The following is a 14127-nucleotide window of genomic DNA, read 5'->3' on the forward strand; positions in this document are numbered from 1 at the left end:
CTGCTCGTTAATATCTCTGAACATCAATGGAGTCTATTCCCCGCAGCATGTGTGTCTGGACACAGCCACGTTCCCACTTTGGTGCTAATGAACAGAACCTCTGAAACAGTATGCTTGCCCCAATCAAATCTTCTCATTAGAAATGTTTGCTCATGATGTCTGTTCATATCCACATAAGATATCCACATTGCAGAAGTTATAAAACAGTTTTTCATTTACTGTCCAACAGTATATATCTATAGATATCTCTATGTTTTATTTTTCCATAGTACCTAAGGATAATATTAACTCTAATGATAATTCAAAGAGAAGGTTTCCTGAAATATGTAAGAAACATGGAAAAGGCACCATGAATGTAGTTCATCAGAGAAATATGAGGAAATTTCTTACCATTACAGACCAGACTGGGGGCCTTTATCTGGATCTTGCAAATATGAAATTAGCTATTTGTTTCCATGACAGACATGGGTAGATTATTCTAGAGAACTAATTGAAAAATTAATTCCTGATATGACATACTAACTTGCTTTATACTTAACTACACTTAACCCCTTTAACAGGGGTAGAACAAAACTAATGAGTAGAAAAAGAGATTTTAAAGTATTGGTAAGAACTTACTTTGGCAAACTATAAATGCTGTAGCTGCTATAAATGATCTGGGTCCAAAGTTAATATTATAATTAGATGCAATTTGTATTGATGGCCTAGTAAATACCAGGTCAGACGTAGTGATAGTTTCACAAGACACTTGGAATTCAACTTGGCCACCTCAAAAAGTATTTATACTTCTGCTGGGAACTGGTACATTGTCTCAGATTTAAAAAATGGATGACTAAATGGAGAGACTAAAATGGATGAAATGTATTGTATCAAAAGGCCAGATATTGAAATGAAAGCTATATGTGGGATATATGGCCTTGGGATCATGTGGAATGAATCTATTATAATAGTGAAAAATACAGACAAATATTTCTTCAAATTCATGAAGAAGCTACAAAGTAGGACATGGTCTGGGGCCACCAGGCCTGCTTATGCTTTTCTTTGCCTGAGCTAGGTGTTTTTCACTTCAAGGGCCCTTGTTTTCAAGTAGCATACACGGCGGTTACCACCAGTCAAGAATACTGGAGACTTCCTGGTAGCTTGTTTCTGCACAAGAATGAGTTTCACTCTATTGTTAGATAGAAACTTTAGGAAATTGAAACTTATTGTAAGTAAGAAGTTTTTGGGAAATCAAATCTTATGCCATTGGTTTCTGATGCGACATATATTTATTGTTACCCTGACTACCAGTTTGTATTGTGGGATTTTTCTGCTTATAAGCAAGGGCTTTTTGCTAGATTAAATGAGACTTGATCAGAATACTTTCTTGTCTCCATTTCTCACGCCTCTTGTCCCATCCATCCCACTCCTCTCTCCAGAGTCTCCACTGATTTTCCAGCAGGCTGGGAAAGGGCATGCTCCTAAAAATGATTGAAAAATGTTATAAAAAACAATTTAATACAGACCACTAGCAGGAAAATAGCATGTATTCACTCTCTTAAATGCATAAAGTGTGTCACTGCCCTCTGCCATTAAAATGGTTGTGTAGAGGATCCTCCTGGTTTCTTCTTGAACATGGAGTTGACCCAGTCCCACAACTCTCTGTACCCAAATCTTATGGGTGAGGTAGTTGGACTCTGTGAAGTGCTGACAATCCTGAGAGCTCAGGGAGACCAATACTCCTGCTCATATACCAGGCCCAAGAGGAAACTGACTAGAGCCCTTTGTACACAGGAACCCAGGAGCAGTCAAGGAGAGGATCCTTCCAGTCTTTGCCTGTGCACAGAGCTGAAAGTCAGTTGCCAGGAGCACTGACACACTTGAGAGCAGATGCAAGACCAAGTCTTCAGCTTCAGCCAACATGCCTGGAGCCCTTAGTGACATACAAACCCAGGGGCAGTCTGGAACCAGATCCTTCCAGTTTCTGAATGTGCCCAGAGCTGACGAGGTCTCACAGTTCTCTGTACTCAGATCCCACTGGGAGAAAACAGTTCTATAGCAGTGCTGACACACAGGCTTACAGGAGGGTCAAGATACTGTCAGAGTCAGAAAGAATAGCTAACACCAAAGACAAGCTGATGGCCAGAAGCAAGCAGAGGAATCTAAGCAACAGAAACGAAGACTACTTGGCATCATCAGAGCTCAGTTTTCACAGCAAATCAAGTACTGGATATTGCAACACACCAGAAAAATAAGATTGGACTTAAAATTACATATCATGGTTATGATAGAGGACTTTAAGAAGGGCATAAATACCTCCCTTAAAAAATACAGGACAACACAGGTAAAAAAAAGTAGACGTCATTAAAGAGGAAACACAAAAAGTCCATTAAAGAATTATAGGAAAACACAACCAAAAAGGTGAAGGTATTGTACAAAACCATTCAGGATCTAAAAATTGAAACAGAAACAGTAAATAATCACAGAGGGAGACAACCCTGGAGATAGAAAACCTAAGAAAGAGATCAAGAGTCATAGTTGCAAGCATTACCAACAGAATACAATAGATAGAAGAGAGAATGCCAAGGCAAAAGATACCATGGAAAACATTGACACAGCCATCAAAGAAAATGTAAAATGCGAAAAGCTCCTAATACAAAGCATCCTGGAAATCCAGGACTCAATGAGAAGATCAAACCTAAGGATAATAGATATAGAAGAAAGCAAAGACTCCCAACTTAAAGGGCCAGTAAATATATTTGACAAAATTATAGAAGAAAACTTCCCTAACCTAAAGAAAGAGATGCCCACAAACAAACAAGAAGCCTACAGAACTCCAAATAGTTTGAACCAGAAAAGAGATTCCTCCCATCACATAATAGTCAAAACACAAAATGCACAGAACAAAGAATATTAAAAGCAGTAAGGTAAACAGGTAAAGTAACAGATGAAAGCAGACCTATCAGAATCACACAAGACTTCTCACCAGAGACTATGAAAGCCAGAAGATCCTGGGCAGATGTCGTGCAGACCCTAAGAGAACACAAACTGCAGCCTAGGCTACTATGTTCAGCAAAACTCTCAATTAACATAGACGGAGAAAAAAAGACATTCCATGACAAAATCCAATTTACACAGCATATTTCTACAAACCCAGCCCTACAAAGGATAATAGATGGAAAACCCCAACACAAAGAGGGAAACAAGAAAAAGCAAGAAAGTAATCTTCGTGCAACAATCCCAAAAGAAGAGAGCCACAAAAGCATAATTCTACCTCTAACAACAAAATAACAGAAATAGCAACAATCATCAATATTCCTTAATATCTCCTAACATCGATCAACTTAATTCCCCAATTAAAAGACATAAACTAACAGACTAGATATGTAAAGAGGACCGAGTATTTTGCTGCTTATAGGAAACGTACCTCAGTGACCAAAACAGACACTAACTCAGAGTAAAAGACTGGAAAACAATTTTTCAAGCAATAGTCCCAAGAAACAAGCTGGAGTAGCCACTCTACTATTTAATAAAATCAACTTTCAACCAAAAATTATCAAAAAAAGTAAGGAAGGACACTTCAAATTCATCTAAGGAAAAATCCACCAATATGATCTCTCAATCCTGAATATCTATGCTCCCAATGCAAGGGTACCTACATTCACAAAAGAAACTTTACTAAAGCTCAACACACACATTACAAACTCAAACAATAATAGTGGGGGATTTCAACAAACCACTCTTGTCAGTGGACAGATCATAGAAACAGAAACTAAACAGAGACATAGAGAAACTAACAGCAGTTATGAACCAAATGGATTTAACAGATATTTATAGAACATTTCATCCTAAAACAAAAGAATATACCTTCTTCTCAGAGTCTCATGGTACTTTCTTCAAAACTGACCATATATAATCAGTCACAAAACAGGCATCAACAGATACTAGAGGATTGAAATAATCCCATGCATCCTATCAAATCACCTTGTACTAAGACTGGTCTTCAATAACAACAAAAACAGCAGAAAGCCCACAAACACATGGAAGTTGAAGAATGCTAGACTAAATGATATCTTGGTTAAAGGAAAAGAAAGAAAGAAAGTTAAGACTTTTTAGAATTTAATAGAAATGAAGGCACAACATACCCAAATTTATGGGACACAATGAAAGCAGTGCTAAGAAGAAAACTCATAGCTCTGAGTGTTTCCAAAAACAAACAAACAAAAAAAAAGCAGTGAACGTACATTAGAACTTGACAGATCATCTAAAAGCTCTAGAACAAAAGGAAGCAAGCACACACAAGAGGAGGAAAGGGCAGGAAACAATTAAATTCAGGTCTGAAATCAACTTAGAAGAAACAGAAAGAACTGTAGAAAGAATCAACAAAACCAGAAGGTGGTTCTTTAGGAAAAATCAAGGAGATAGAAAAACCCTTAGTCAGACAAACCAGAGGGCACACATTTAGTATCCAAGCTAACAAAATCAGAAAGAAAAGAGATACATAACAAAAGAATTTGAGGAAAATAAAAAACTTTGCAGATATTTCCACAAAAGCCTATATTCAACAAAAGTGGAAAATCTGGATGAAATGAAAATTTTCTAGACAGATACTAGGAAACAAAGCTCAATCAGGATCAGACAAAACATTTAAATAGTTCCATAACTCCTAAAGAAAAAGAAGTATAGAAATAGTCATTAATAATCTCCCAACCAAAAAAAATAATAATACAGAATAAAAAAGCCCAGGACTAGATGATTTCAGTGCAGAATTCTATCAGTCAAAGAAGACCTAATACCAATACTCTTCAAATTATTCTTCAAAATAAAACAGAAGGATCACTAATGAAATTATTCTTTGAAGCCACAATTATGCTTATAAGTAATCCACACAAAGACCCTACAAAGAAAGAGAACTTCAACCTGAATTCCCTTATGAATATGCACAAATACTCATAAAATTAAAAAAAACTGAATCTAAGAACTCATCAAACAAGTGATCATCAATCATAATCAAAAAGGTTTTATCCCAGGGATGCAGGGATGGTTCAATATTCAGAAATCCGTCAATGTAATTCACTACATAAACTCAAAGAAGAAAACCACTTGATCATCTAACTGGATGCTAAAAAAACATTTGTCAAAATTCAACCATTCATGGTAAAATTCTTGGAAAGATCAGGAATCTTAGTCCCATACCTAAACATAGCAAAAGCAATATACATCAAACCAGTAGCCAACATCAAACTAAATGGATGGAAACTTGAAGCAATCTCACTAAAATCAGGGACTAGACAAGGCTGCCCACTCTCTCCATACCTTTGAATATACACTTGAAGTCCTAGACAGAGAAATCAGACAACAAAAGGAGGTCAAAATATCTGGAAAGGAAGAAGTCAAAATATCACTATTGGCAGATAATGTGATAGTATACTTAAGTGACTTAAATAAAAATTCCTGGAGACAATTCCTTCAGTCACAACTTCAGGAAAGTGGTTGGATACAAAATAGTCACATTTGGATGTATGGAGACAAAAGTGTGGAGCATAGACTGAAGTAAAGTTCATCCAGAGATTGCCACATATGAGGATCCATCCCATATACATTCACCAAGTCCTTACTGACAGGAGCCTGATATACCTTATCTGCTTTCTGTGAGGCTCTGCCAGAGCCTGAGAAATACAGAGGCAGATGCTAGCAGCCAAGCATTGGAATGAGCACGGGGTTCCCAATTGAGGAGATAGAGAAAGGACTGATGTAACTGAGGGGTTTTGCAACTACATAGGGAAGAACAACAACATCAACCAACCAGATAACCTAGAGCTTCCAGGAACCAAACCTCCAACCAATGAGTTTACATGGAGAGACCCATGGTTCCAGCCGCATATGTAGCAGAGAATGGGCCTTGTTGGGCATTAATATGAGGAAGGCAATTGGCCTTAGAAGGCTTCATGCCCAATGTAGGGGAATGCCAGGGCAGGGAGGTGAGAGGGAGTAGGTGGATGAGCACGCTCATGGAGACAGGGCATGAGGGGATGGAATGGGAGGTTTCCAGAAAAGAAAGTGGGAGAGGGGATAGCATTTGAAATGTAAATAAAAATATTTTGTAAATTCTGTAACAATTATAGAGGTGGGTTTTCCTCAGGGTTGGGTAATGCCAGAATGCTGAGGTAGGAGTTGGAGTGCCTTCACAGAAGCAGGGGTGGGCTGGAGGGGAAATAGAAGATGGGGGTAAAGGAGATAAAAATTTTCAATTTAAATACATAAAGTATCTTATATATAAAAATAAAATTTTATATAAAAATAAAAAGTTAAAAAAGAGAAAAACAGGAAAAACAACCAACAACTAATGGTTCTAAACCATTTTGTCTTCATGCAATTAAAGGATAAACCATTCCTAGAAGAAGCATACAGATACCTACATTGGAAATGGAAAGGCAGGAGGTCACCCACTGCAATGCTTCAAAGGACCCTGCACTGAAAACTGCCCTCCTCCAAAGTATATTGTAAATAAAGAAAATATCTAAGAAAAGAAAAGAAAAATAGAAAAAAGAAAAGAACTCTTTGCTGGGCCCGCATGCAACAATAAAATATCCTCCAGGGGTTGGGGATTTAGCTCAGTGGTAGAGCGCTTGCCTAGGAAGCGCAAGGCCCTGGGTTCGGTCCCCAGCTCCGAAAAAAAGAACCAAAAAAAAATCCTCCAAAAAGATATCAATGAAATGATATGCATAAGGAATTTTAAAGAGCCTCTCATTTTTCAATAATTTTTAAAACAGACATCCGTAAAAATAGTAAAGTTTTTCTGATCTATAACATGTCATGAAATGGATGTTATACTATTGACTAATCCCAGTACTGACACTTTAAAATAATTGCTAATTGAAATAAAACAATTTTGCCTTTCTTGAGGTTACAAATGATTTCTGAAAAAATACAAAGAGAAGATTTTATTAACTTTTTAGGATTTAAAATAGGTATGTGGAAAACTCAGTAACATAGAGTACAGATTAGAAGAGATCAGTTACAAACTGTTAATTATTTTACAAAATTACTGGTAGATATTAATTGGTTTTGGCTTACCACTGATTTAAATCCTCAAGATTTGTTGACAGCTATAATGGGAATACATTTACACATTAAAACTGATAATACTCTGGCTATGAATATAGTAAAATGAAACAATTTTTACATATTATAACATAAAACATGCTCTGTGTATTCTGTACAATCCTACAGATCAAACAATTGTGGAAAAATCAAACTGTACTATAAACAATATAATAAAACTGAAGGAGAATATGAGATCTCCTAGAGATGGATTACATTAATGCTTTACTAACTTAAAAATTTTTGAAAGTGAGTGAGTCAGTCTTAAAAATCTTGACTCCTGACAAGAAGCGTACAAAGAAGGAGACCCTGAAGACAGCAAAGCAGATGAAAATGTGAAAGTTGATCTCCTCACATGGGAACAACTGAAAAGAAAGAAAGGTGAAAAACCTGAGTGCTTAAAACCTCTTCCTTGTTATGGCATTATGGTTCCTATCCATGTAACAATGGTCAACCTTTTTTCCTGAACACTTGTGACTATCAGTGGGACAGGGGGAAGAGACATAAATGTCTCTATAGTAGCTAATGAATCTTTCTAGCAATCCGAGTTTTCTTGATTTATTGCTACATGTCATCCATTCATATAGCATAATTGGGGATATGACCCACTGTTATGGTTTCTTTATGCAGTGCAACGGGGCTTACAAAGATGGGTTGATACCATTCACCTACTCATACATAGAGCAGAGCCTACATTAGCAGCTTGGTGCACATCACACCATTAATCCATACAATATTAATACAAAAATGTTTGTATGATGTTACTTTTAAATGTTTGAGCATTTTTAGAGCAAAACTACTAGAAACCAACAAAGTTAATATCAACCTGACAACATTCACCTTGAAGATTGAAAAATCAGCATCTCTTCCAGAGTCTTCCCTGGTAGAGGTGTTTCATCAAAATCTGCATTCAAGCATCTTCCAAGAGGCTAGCTCAATGTGTTCCAGCCTCACAGATTGCATCAGGTCGATCTGCAGTTCCCTATTCATGTGTGGTCCCAAAGAGTGAAAGAGCCAGGTCTCCTAGGATGTGGCCAGGATTTTCACTAGGTCTCCAACCATGTTATTGCCCCCACACAAAAGAAAACTTTCTATAGAGAACAAGTCTCTCTTTCCTTTGAGAGGTGGGGTTCCTGTTGTCAGTTTTGGTAATACAGAGAGGTTGGTTGCAGTTTGCTAATGGTCAAGGATGAAAGAAAAATATATATTCTCGGATCTCTTTCTCTCTCTGTCCTCTATCATTTCTCTTCTGTTTAGTGTTAGGGTGTGAAACTGGGGATAAATATATAGTGAAGAGGAAAAGAAGGGTAGAATATTTTATCTCCTCTTAGAATAAGAAAATAGCAAAACTCTGAAATATCTTAGATTGGTAAGGATTTTGGGAAGATGTTTGAAAAATTTAATGTTATAATGATATAATTAGATCAACAATAATTAAGATGTATGTCTAAATAATTATGTCTTTGCTGTTTATTCCCAAGCTACTGAATACTTTAGATAAGTAACAACATGTTTGTTGGTCCTCTAAGAAATTCTTCTCACAAGGTCAGTGTCTTAGACAATAGCCCCAATCCATCAGAAGGTTGAAGAATGGTCTGCTTGCTAAAAAGTGGAGTAATTCTCCTTATCTCTGAGAAGAGGAACTTGTGTCCCTTCCATTAATATAGGACTGGTACCTATTGCCATGTAAAAGTTAATGCTGGATACTAGTAGTTCTCCATGATTTTCTAGAAGACAGTTTTATCAAATTATAATTACCCTTTTCTATTTAACCCATGGAGTTTCTTTGGTTTCTTCATTGTGCCTACTCTTATGGTCAGTTAAGTGGCCTGTCTCCGTATGGACTACGTCCCTGATTAAACATTTAATTTGTTAATGAAAGTACTTTAATTTAAAAATCATATTTTAAATTTCTTGACATATAAAAGCTACTCTTGTTAACTGTTAGTAATAAGAAATTTATGTTGGAAATCAGTAACTATAAATTATCAAAAACTTCAATGCATTTAGAATAGTTATTAGTTATACTCAGAATTGATGTACATAATTATATGACTAAGCCTAATATTGTGAGCTGTATGTGTTTTGCAGCTTAAGTTTCAAACATTTAACAAGAAACAAGAAGCACACTTTTTCTATTTATATAAACTTTAGATAGGTAGTTCTTACCCGCTTCAGAGATTTTCATAATGTACATTTAGAATAATTTAATGAAAAATAAAGCATTTTGTGGTAGAGTGATACATCAAGTAAAGGCAGCACTCTGAATTTCCTTAAAGAAGATGATTGGCAAAAAATCAATCTTCACTTTGAGTTTGTTATAAATGTGTCAAAACTGGCCACTAGGCTATTAAGTGTCCTTTGCCTTGACTAATGACAGTGCAAAGCCCAAACATTTGACAGACAAGTTACTGCATAGTCAATTGCCCGATGTTTCCTAGACAAGGTAGGACATTCCTCCAAACTTTCTGCTTCAAATCAGGTCTCTCAGAACTCCTGGGCCTTACTCACAAAGATGGATGTTCCCACTGCTATAGACAAACTGTCTAATAGCTAGTAAATCTCTGCCATTTTATTTAACACAGAAGCTCCTTGGTCTACATATCATCTTGCTTACTCAGGTGAAATTTATCACTCTCAGGTCTTTGATGCATTTGAGAACTAGACTAATGATAGAGTTCATAAGTCCAGAACTTAATATTAATCAGTGAAGCTCTTTAGATATCATCATAGTCTCAAGCACCAAAACTGAAACTTCATTTGGCTTCTAATTATAAACTTTCAATGTACTTTTCCTTGTGTTCATTGAAGATAACCAATCTATAGAACTTTGGACTCAACAAGATATGATAGAGTTTAGAAGTCCTTTGTTGAAAAGTTTTTAAATACAAATGAAGTGGACATTGTAACAATAATTCTAACCCTGAAAGTTTTCATAATTTTTGTATTGTATAAAATTTACAGATATTAGCGTTAAAGCCTCTTTCTTAGACTCTAAGTAGGAAATGTTGGGATATCCTACAACCATGCATATTGTATAAAATGCCTTGGAAGTTGTTACCCCTAATTCACACTTTGTAGTTGTCACCAAAAGCTCTTCAATATATTAATTTGAGTGGATATACCCACAATGCATTCTTTTTAATCTTTTCCTCTTTCACTTAGTTGATCTCTTCTGGTGTAACCTGTGGGGATCAGCCTAAACTGTTGTTTTATATTAAAAGTTTCTTGCTTCATATGGTTAGCCAATTTATGCCAGGAGAATATCAACACTGAGCTCTTGCTGATTGTAATCTTTGCTGAAGTCATAGTGCCATTGGCTAGTGAAGAATATGAACAAACATATTTCCCAATTTGTTTTTCACTTGAACAGAGGGTATCAGCAGCAGAGTCTAAGGGAAGGGATAGGTTCAAAATTCCCAATGGCATTTTTAATCCCTTGGAATAATTGGTGTGACAGACTGAGTCATCAACAAATTCAAAACATACATGGTCACAAAAACATAAACCTAGCATATATGTACTGGATACTGTGTGTTCTTCATCAAGCAGACCTATGTACTAATATGATGTTCTCCTGGATTTTTATCTTCTGGCTCTTGCAGATTCTCAAATTTGTCTCTGCTATTGTCTTTAATATCAGTAGGTGTTATTACATAATCACTGAAGAATTTCACCATGAAGGAGATATTGTGATTGGTGCATTTTTCCCACTTCATACTTTCTATACTGGGAAGAAAATGCCAGACCCAACTCTACCATATCAATATTTGGACAACTACATACAGTGAGTACAATTATTTATTTTTTGAGTTCGGAATTCTTATGGTTTAGATGGTGTAGTCATTAAAATTTACATATTGTTTATTTTTTATTTTAACAGATTTACTCTTAGAGATTCTAAAATCTTTTCATCAATTTTATTTTCCTTTTAGATTATTTTCCTTACTCAGGGGGAAATTAAATAGTAACTTTGACTGCATTCACTTTAGTTTCCTCATTTGACTGATAACCATAACCTCTTATTTGCAATTCTTGTTATGCCACAATGTCTGAATAGTTTTTCCTGTCATGATTTCAAGGAACGATGATTTATCCCAAACCTGACCTTGTTGTTCATAGCATTTAAATGTTCTGATGGTGCCTGTGATATTAGAGGATGTACAAAGTGCAGTAGCCTGTGAGTGAGTGTTTTAATGGTTGAGTGAAGAGCCCGTGTGTGCTAAATGCAGCTGATTTGATTCCAGAGTTAAGAATGTCACAAATAGAAGTTGTGAACACTTCTCTGTGCTCCAAAGATATTTCATCTATCTCATACTTTATTATGTGTTTGTTTGATAATTTAGTTTTTATTCTCAGACAGCTTTCTTGTATTTATCTCTTCACTTCATTGGTTTGCAATATTTAATCTTGTTTTTATATATGTGTCTACCAAGACATAGTGACTATGAAAGTTTCATGATGGTGCTGTTTCTTAGCTTGTCTTAAATAATCCCGGTTAATGGATAGTGTCTGACAGGTATTGCTGAGTTAGACAGAAATATTCATGTGTTTTTCTTAGTAAAGGAAATAATATGTTTTAATTTCAATTAGATCTTCCTATCCCAAGATGACCTTCTTATATCTGTATGAAAATAGGCAGTATGGCAAGAAAGTAGAACAATAACATGTGAACTTTATGTGAATACATGAAGAACTGTGTTGGAAACCAACAATTGGAAACTAGACACAAGGAAATCCATGAAAGATTTTAGAATCTCTAAAACTGAAATTGTCAAAATTATAATTAAATCAAAACAAAAAAGGTGTCAAGGTGAATTATGTTCTATGAGACAATATTCTGTGCTTGGTAAAATCTTTTGAAGTATTAAGACATTAAAGAAAGACAGTGGAGGAGAAAGATGTTTAGATATAAATTAATACTTCATGCTTTATTTCTTTGACAAATACAATTTTGAATTTTAAAAACACATCAAATATGGGTATATAAAATTTGTTGTTTGTATAAAATATTTCACAGTATTTCTAATTTTTAGGGAATCATATTTTGACTCAAAGTTAAATACTTTCTCATATGCATAGTAAATGGGGTAATATTTGGTTGTTGGGTGGGGCCTATTCTATTTCATTACATTTATAAACCAACTTTTCTGGTGGTTTTTCCTCTCAGCAGTTGAGGTACCAATGTGTACGGGTATGTGTTTCTCTTTTTTTAAGCAGCAACAAGCTCTTCACTGCAAAGACTCTATTTCCAGATATGTGAGCAATTAATTTCTGGTCCGTTCATTACAAATAACAGGACTGATTCCTGAAAAAAACATTGAACTTGCATGAAATCAGAAAAAATAAGCTAAGTTAATGACAAAATTCAGTTACTTTTACTATAATATATTAAGAATATTTGTTATATATAATTATCCTTATGATTGTGGAATAAATTTAAGAGAAAAGTGGCTTGTTTTATTGTTATATTCATGGTACAGTCTTTTCAACTTTGTTATCAAATTTATTATTTGTATGTGTTTACATACTTTTGATGTAGCCCACATTTTCTGGTGAAGGCAAAACTGTTCAAGCAAATGTTCTCCTCGTCCAATGTGTGTGCTAAGATCAAGCTCAAGTCCTCAAGTCCAGCACTAGGATCCTGCCATGAATAAACTGTATTATTGTCCAATATGTTCAATCCTTTGGTTGACTTATCTTGAATCTTTCCAAGTCAGACTAAGAATTTTCTCTAGGGGTTTATGATAGTGAATTATTTTTCTTCACATCAAGTAAAATATGTGTTTAAGCATATATATCAAATTTAATTTCATCAAATATATATATATGCATTTTTGCTCTTCATAGTTGATGAATCACAAGAATTAAACTTTATGCAATTTCGTTTTTAATAGACTTTATCATTTTACTGAAGTTATGCACCATTGTGTATACTTTTATATATTAAAAGACAAGCCATTTGTCTAGGACATTTTTCAAGTAGATAGTGCCGTTTTGATCCTTTGTACCAAGTTTTCCCTTATTTATATTAGCAGTGAATATGGCTCCATTCCTAACTATATTATGATTCTGAATTGGCTTTATAATTGATCTCACTTTCTTGTAATTTTAAACATGCAGTTTTTCAGTATAAAAACAATGACTGGCTCTTGAATGCAATCATAATTCCTTCATGGCCTTATTTTTATTTGTATTTACTGCAAAAGTTCTTCCTTGGTGTTTACCCCATTGTAACCACTGGCCTTTATTAGTCCCATTTGCACTTTTCATTGGCAGTGAGATCTTGTTTGTGAGCTCTCCCTTTGTGTGTATTCTCAGGAAGTCATAATCTGCAGAGGTATATTCAATTAAAATTAAAAATACAAACAAAAGCAGTTCATAGCATATAGTGCAGGCTTTGTGGCCTTTTCAAGTTCTCACTCTGGTGATGACTGGTGGCCTGTTTTTCAGCAGTGGATGCGTGCATCCGACTAAAGCATTCACATTCCATAACTAATAAGACAGTTGTAGACTGATTCTATGGAAAATCTTTCTAGGGGAAGATTACAATCTTTCCTGTGGAAGAATATTATACATTGGATAAACTATTTCACAGCATTCCTTACTTACATTCAATTATATGTTTGTGTGTGTGTGTGTGTGTGTGCGCGCGCATAGGCATGCTTGTGTGTGTGTGTGTGTGTGTGTGTTTGTGTGTCTTGTGTAAATTTACATCCTCATGGGCAATAAAGAAAGTTGTATCAAGAAATTAAATGAGAAAGGATGTGCATAAGAATTTTTTAGAGAGAATGGAAGGGGGAATAAAATATCTACATTTATAAGCAATTCAGTGCATTGTTCATATTCTCCAAAGCCCCCACCTAGTTCAGTATCTACCCTCTCCACCTATATCTTTGATCCCCAACTTTAAGTTTTGTCAGGATCCATCAGAAGACAAGCTGATATCTAGCAAGTAATTTTCCAGAAATGACTACAGTTTACATTATGTCTCTGTTGAAGCTCCAAATGCCAAGTCCTAGGAATAAATAACTTTAGGAAAGA

General features: G+C 35.2%; 1 protein-coding gene across 1 annotated transcript in view; it reads left to right on the plus strand.

Moving 5' to 3' along the window:
• Positions 1 to 10649: 10649 nt before the first annotated feature.
• Vom2r10 (vomeronasal 2 receptor, 10) overlaps positions 10650 to 14127 on the plus strand; it is a 47549-nt gene continuing 44071 nt past the window's right edge. Inside the window, exon 1 of the mRNA NM_001099469.1 lies at positions 10650 to 10870. Within this exon, the coding sequence (NP_001092939.1) occupies positions 10650 to 10870 (221 nt within the window). The remainder of the gene's footprint in view (positions 10871 to 14127) is intronic.

The sequence above is a fragment of the Rattus norvegicus genome, chromosome 1 (genome assembly GCF_021556685.1).
Source record: "Rattus norvegicus strain SHRSP/BbbUtx chromosome 1, alternate assembly SHRSP_T2T, whole genome shotgun sequence".
Taxonomy (NCBI): domain Eukaryota; kingdom Metazoa; phylum Chordata; class Mammalia; order Rodentia; family Muridae; genus Rattus; species Rattus norvegicus.